This window comes from Porites lutea, chromosome 1 (genome assembly GCF_958299795.1).
Source record: "Porites lutea chromosome 1, jaPorLute2.1, whole genome shotgun sequence".
Classification (NCBI taxonomy): Eukaryota; Metazoa; Cnidaria; class Anthozoa; order Scleractinia; family Poritidae; genus Porites; species Porites lutea.
This window is the reverse complement of record NC_133201.1, coordinates 38,334,993-38,342,492: the sequence shown is the minus strand read 5'-3', so window position 1 is coordinate 38,342,492 and position 7,500 is coordinate 38,334,993. Positions and strand designations below refer to the sequence as shown.

The window sequence follows — 7,500 nt, the reverse complement described above, 5'->3', positions numbered from 1 at the left end:
ATTCATTTTCTCGGGCTGCCATAAGAAATTTACTTTGGTGTTACTATAGATCACTAATTACATATTTAGCCCTTGAAAAATGTAAAAAAGAATGCATTATGCTTTAAATCATTCTGGTACAAGGTTTTTCTCCACTGAAAATTAAGATTACTCAATTTCCTAGTAAATTCCGCCTTAATTCAAGTTAAACTTTAAACCCTTTTCGTCAAAAAGACGTGCCAGATTCCCATTTTTTACCTTTGGGGAAGAGTAGTAAGACGATGCCGTCGGCTCGTTGAAAAACTAAGGATGAATTCATGAACTCTTTTTAAGGTGATTTGGAGCAACTTGGTTGCTATAGCAACAAATCTCCCACCTACGCCTTACCGGATTCATTTGATGACAACGTCAGCAGTGTGTCTGGCGCAGATGCCATTTTTAACGGTAGGTACTTTAAGTAGGGTTATTAAAGTGTATCAAGAAATGTATCAAAATAGCCATGTAATGCCATGTATAGCCATATAATGTCATGTAAAGCAATGTAATGCCATATATTGCAATGTATTACCATGTATAGCAATGTATTGACATGTATTACTATGTATTGCCATGTATAGCCATGAATTGCCATGTATTACTATGTATAGCCATGTATTACCATGTATACCCCTGTATACCCATGTATAGCCATGTATACCCATGTAATGCCATATATTGCCATGTATTACCATGTATAGCCATGTATTACCATGTATTACCATGTATTGCCATGTATTACCATGTATAGCCATGTATACAGATGTAATGCTATGTATAGCTATGTACAGCCGTGTATACCCATGTATTACCACGTATAGCCATGTATTACCATGTATACCCATGTATAGCCATGTATTGCCATGCATTACCATGTATTGCATGTATTACCATGTATTGCCATGTATTACCATGTATAGCCATGTATTGCCATGTATTACCATGTATAGCCATGTATTACCATGTATACCCCTGTATACCCACGTATAGCCATGTATACCCATGTAATGCCATATATTGCCATGTATTACTATGTATAGCCATATATTACCATGTATAGCCATGTATTACCATGTATTACCATGTATTGCCATGTATTACCATGTATAGCCATGTATACAGATGTAATGCCATGTATTGCCCTGTATAGCCATGTATAGCCGTGTATAGCCATCTATTACCACGTATAGCCATGTATTACCATGTATACCCATGTAATGCCATGTATTGCCATGTATTACCATGTATGGCATGTATTACCATGTATCGCCATGTATTACCTTGTTTAGCCATGTATAGCCATGTATACCCATGTAATGCCATGTAGTGCCATGTATTACCATGTACAGCCATGTTTACGCATGTAATGCCATGTATTGCCATGTATTACCATGTATCGCCATGTATTACCATGTATACCCATGTAATGCCATGTATTGCCATATATTACCAGGTATAGCCATGTATACCCACGTAATACCATATATTACTATGTATTACCATGTATAGCCATGAAATGCCATGTATAGCCATGTATTGCCATGTATTACCATGTATTGCCATGTATTACCATGTATTGCCATGTATTACCATGTATTACCATGTATAGCCATGTATTGCAATGTATTACCATGTATAGCCATGTATTACCATGTATACCCCTTTATACCCATGTATACCCATGTAATGCCATATATTGCCATGTATTACCATGTATAGCCATGTATTACCATGTATTGCCATGTATTGCCATGTATTACCATGTATTGCCATGTGTTACCATGTATAGCCATGTATACAGATGTAATGCCATGTATTGCCCTGTATAGCCATGTATAGCCATGTATTGCCATGTATTACCATGTATTGCATGTATTACCATGTATTACCATGTATTGCCATGTATTACCATGTATTACCATGTATAGCCATGTATTGCCATGTATTACCATGTATAGCCATGTATTACCATGTATACCCCTTTATACCAATGTATACCCATGTAATGCCATATATTGCCATGTATTACCATGTATAGCCATGTATTACCATGTATAGCCATGTATTACCATGTATTACCATGTATTGCCATGTATTACTATGTATTGCCATGTATTGCCATGTATTACCATGTATAGCCATGTATTACCATGTATAGCCATGTATTACCATGTATAGCCATGTATTACCATGTATACCCCTTTATACCAATGTATACCCATGTAATGCCATATATTGCCATGTATTACCATGTATAGCCATGTATTACCATGTATTACCAGGTATTTCCATGTATTACCATGTATTGCCATGTATTACCATGTACAGCCATGTATAGAGATGTAATGCCATGTATTGCCCTGTATAGCCATGTATAGCCGTGTATAGCCATGTATTACCACGTATAGCCATGTATTACCATGTATACCCATGTAATGCCATGTATTGCCATGAATTACCATGTACTGCATGTATCACCATGTATCGCCATGTATTACAATGTTTAGACATGTATAGCCATGTATACTCATGTAATGCCATGTATTGCCATGTATTACCATGTTTAGCCATGGATACTCATATAATGCCATGTATTGCCATGTATTACCATGTATCACCATGTATTACCATGTATAGCCATGTATACCCATGTAATGCCATGTATTGCCATGTATTACCAGGTATAGCCATGTATACCCACGTAATACCATGTATTGCCATGTATTACCATGTATAGCCATGTATTACCATGTATAGCCATGTATTGCCATGTATGACCATGTATTGCCATGTATTACCATGTATTGCCAAGTATTAGCATGTATAGCCATGTATACCCATGTAATGCGATGTATTGCCATGTATAGCCTTAAAGCCATGTATTACCAGGTATACCCATGTATAGCGATGTATTGCCATGTATTACCATGTATTGTCATGTATTGGCATGTATGACCATGTATTGCCATGTATTACCATGTATAGCCATGTTTACCCATGTATAGCCATGTATACCCATGTATTGCCATTTATACCCATGTATAGCCATGTATAGCCATGTTATGCCATGTATAGCCATGTATAGCCATGTTATGCCAGGTATAGCCATGTATAGCCATGTATTGCCATGTACAGCCATGTATTACCATGTATTGCCATGTATCACCATGTATAGCCCTGTTTAGCCATGTATACCCATGTATTGCCATGTATACCCATGTATAGCCATGTATACCCATGTATTGCCATTTATACCCATGTATAGCCATGTATAGCCATGTTATGCCATGTATAGCCTTTTATAGCCATGTTATGCCATGTTATGCCATGTATAGCCGTTTATTGCCATGTAATGCCATGTATAGCCATGTATTATCATGTATAGCCATGTATTGCCATTTATGACGATCTATTGCCATGTATTACCATGTATAACCATGTATAGTCATGTAATGCCATGTATAGCCATATATTGCCATCTATAGCCATGTATAGCCATGTTATGCTATGTATAGCCATGTATAGCCATGTATTGCCATGTACAGCCATGTATTACAATGTATTGCCATGTATCGCCATGTATAGCCCTGTATAGCCATGTATACCCATGTATTGCCATGTATACCCATTTATTGCCATGTATTACCATGTATCGCCATGTATTACCATGTATAGCCATGTATACCCATCTAATGCCATTTATTGCCATGTATTGCCATGTATTACCATGTATAGCCATGTATACCCATGGAATGCCATATATTGCCATGTATTACTATGTATAGCCATGTATACCCATGTAATGCCATATATTGCCATGTATTACCATGTATAGCCATGTATTGCGATGTATTACCACGTGTAGCCATGTATAGCCATGTATACCCATGTAATGCCATGTATTGCCATGTATTACCATGTATAGCCATGTATTGCCATGTATTACCATATATAGCCATGTATACCCATGTAATGCCATGTATTGCCATGTATTACCATGTATAGCCATGTATTACCATGTATAGCCATGTATACCCATGTAATGTTATGTATTGCCATGTATTACCATGTATAGCCATGTATACCCATGTAATGCCATGTATTGCCATGTATTACCATGCATAGCCATGTATATCCATGTAATGCCATGTATTGCCATGTATTACCATGTATACCCATGTATTACCATGTATCGCCATGTATTACCATGTGCTGCCATGTATCGCCATGTATTACCATGTATTTTTTTGTATTACCATGTTTTGCCATGTATTACTATGTATTACCATGCATTACTATGTTTTGCCATGTATAGCCATGTACTGTCATATATAGCCGTGTACTGTGATGTACAGCCATGTACTCCCATGTATTACATGTACTGAGATGTACTGCGTGTATAGCCATGTATTGCTATGTAGTGCCATTTATTACCCTGTATTGCTATGTATTGCCAAGTGTGACCATGTATTTACCATGTATGTCTTAAGTTGGATTAAAGTCAGTGAATTGAAAAGTCTTTTTTTTGTCCATTACATAGTTCAGGGGTAGCCCAAGAAAAGGCTCTTTTTCCGAATGAAAATATAGTTTTTTGGGGAGGGCAACGTTCTTTCAGGATTGTAAACGGACACCAGTTGACAAAGATATTCAAGTGCCATTCGTCACTTTAGAAAATACCCTCGTTGAAAGTCAGTTAAGAACTTATTGGTCCCGAAGAGCAGAGATTTCGCCCATAAGGCGAAATTCCGAGGAAGCACTCTATTAGCTCGCCCGTTTATTACGGAAAGTACTTACAGTTGTTATTTATAGTCAGTATACCAGAAAAAAATATCGATTTCTTTTATAGATTGGGGCCGCAAGGGATAGGGGGTTAACGTTTTCTTTTGTTCGCGCCCGTAGTTAAGACAGAAAGTCTCGAAGGACCGCAAATTGGTAGATTTTTTGGTCATACTTCGTTTACCTTTTGCGTTACGCGTTATCAGTGACATTTTGTGGAGCAGCTGTTTTGAAAGTTATAAGTTTCGTATAATTGTGTGTATATAAACTTTTGAAGAGTTTGCCAGACATGACTCAACATATATATTTGATTGGAAACAATTTGCCAGAAACTCTTTCTCTCCCTTTGAATTCATGCAAACATTAAATTTAATGACAACTGAGTTGCAATATTTGACAGTCGAAAGATCCAACAATTATCACTTTAAAAAAATCTTATCCTTTCTTTAAATTCTTCTCCTGATGGCTGATAATAATTGGACAGGTTTGTAGGCGCCCAGCTTCACGAGCTAGATCTACCACCCTTTCAAAATAGCGTACGTCGGTGTAGTTTCGGGTGTAGCCGAATTACATCCAGGAGTGGTCAATATAGATAATATCGGTATCGATGAAAATCGTTAGCAATCAAGTCATTTTTTTTGTTGATAACACAAAAAGGTGAAACACTATCTAAGGAAAATCTTTTAGCCTGAATTTCAGACATCTCTTCGAGGCGAAGGGATGTCTAAAATGCCAGAACTGAATGTATTTAACCTGAGCTGTTTTTGTTCAACATGAAGGGTTTTAGACAGAATTTTGTGTGTGTAATAGTTTCCACATTTCTCATTCTCTGTTTGTTTATCAGTAGTTACTCGTGGATATGTTTTCTTAGCTGTACTATCTAACTTAAGCCAAGAAACAACCATGATGGACTTACGTTATCAATCGTGAAAATCATGAAAAATCGTCAATATCGATTTGACACAGCAATTTATGTTATCGATTTTCACTGATTCCAGTTATCAATTGGAATTTAATCACTTGATTGCATGCTACCGATTTTTATCGATTGATTGGCTCTTGAATACCAGAAAGAAAAGGAAAATAAGAGATATTTAAAAAATAACAAAACGTATATTAAGATTTAATGAAAAAGGTACAAAATTGCTTTAACCTATTCTACCAAATAGAAGCGAAAGAATCACTTCGGTTAAACTACGATGTTCAATGGATATCTCGCATGCGTTATTTATAATTTGAAAAGAATAAATCCCTTTTTTAGACTTCCCTCAGAAATGAATCTAAAGAAACACGATTGTTTCACTATTTTCGCCTTTTAATATTAACGATAGATAGATAGATAGTGTCTCAGTTGATAAAACATAACATGTAGAACTCGGGGGTACGTCTGATTTCAAACAAAAATGAAGGCTTAATATCTGAAAAAAGCATGGTTTTAAAATGTAAGAATAACAATGATAAAAAATCTACATTGTAGGACTATTTCAAGCATTTCAAGTATTGTACGGAGCCCCGTAAGGGTTATGCAAATTTACACTCTCGTTTTCTGGTATCGCGACTTTTTATTCGCGACATTCTATTTTTTTGCGATTTTTTTTTTCGTGGCATTTCATTTGTCGCGTCTTTCTTTCGCGACTTTTTCTTTGGACTGTTTTCATCGCTGCCTGCTCAGAGACGTAGTCAATTGCAAAAAAAAGTGGCGACATTGTTGTAACTGGTTTATTGCCCCTAAATAAAGCAGTTCTACCAAGGTATTTAATGTAGGATAATTGTATCGATGGATGCTTTCATGTAAGACTTTAACGTTGAGAAATCTTAGCCTTTAGCCTTTGTTTGGCTCTCATATGGAATTGCTTCAAGTTTGCGTTAACTTAAGAGTATTTAGGCTCGCAGATAACTACCGGTCACAATGAAAGTCGAAGAAAAAAAATTGCTAAAAGTAAGGTCTCGAAATCAGAAAATGAGAGAGCAAATTTACGTGGCCCTTACCGGATTCGGTAGTATTGACATTAAGATGAATGAAGCTATTACGAGAACGGGTAGGGGGAGATGAAAGCGAGCTTACCCAGCCCTTAAATGGATCTCGCACTTGTGTTTAGAAGAGACTAAGCTACGTGTACAGCTTGAGTGAAGGATTACACAGAATGGAATATAGAAGGTTGTCAATTAAGAACTTGCGGTATTCTTGTAAGGCGACTAGCTGAGTCATGAAGAGCGCTGTCATCGTAGGAAAACCGCCTTTGACATCTCTCTACATCAACCGAAGGTGTTGCGGGAGGCTATAACGAAAAACAGAGCATGCGTATTCAGTAACAGGCAATAATAGCAAAATTAAAGTTTTTACATGTGTGCGCTAACAGTTTTTTCGGGTAACAAGGGACTTGCGTTGTCAAAATCCTTGAATTTCAATTTGGGAATCTAAAAATACATAACACGTGAGAAAACGCGAAAATTAAAGTTTAAAAACAACGAACCTTCATTGAAACACAGAAACACACCAAACGGATCGAAATCCACCAATCTAAAAACCTTGAACCGTGACCTTTTGAACCCCTTGAAGTAAACTTCTGTTGTCTATGAGATCAGGTGCAGAAAGGGCAGAGACTTCAGATTATTATTGGTAATGAGAAAAAAGCGGATATTTTAAAATAATTTTCTAACATTTGAAATTATGTAAAAATGAAATAAACAGCATGTCACTAGCTTGGA

At 36.6% G+C, this 7,500-nt stretch overlaps 2 protein-coding genes across 2 annotated transcripts in view; both read left to right on the top strand.

Moving 5' to 3' along the window:
• LOC140949851 (uncharacterized) overlaps positions 1 to 7,500 on the top strand; it is a 196,918-nt gene that overhangs the window by 129,553 nt on the left and 59,865 nt on the right. The window lies entirely within an intron of this gene.
• Positions 1 to 7,500, top strand: part of LOC140949830 (thrombospondin-2-like) — a 177,528-nt gene that overhangs the window by 161,494 nt on the left and 8,534 nt on the right. Inside the window, exon 6 of the mRNA XM_073398967.1 lies at positions 313 to 422. Within this exon, the coding sequence (XP_073255068.1) occupies positions 313 to 422 (110 nt within the window). The remainder of the gene's footprint in view (positions 1 to 312; positions 423 to 7,500) is intronic.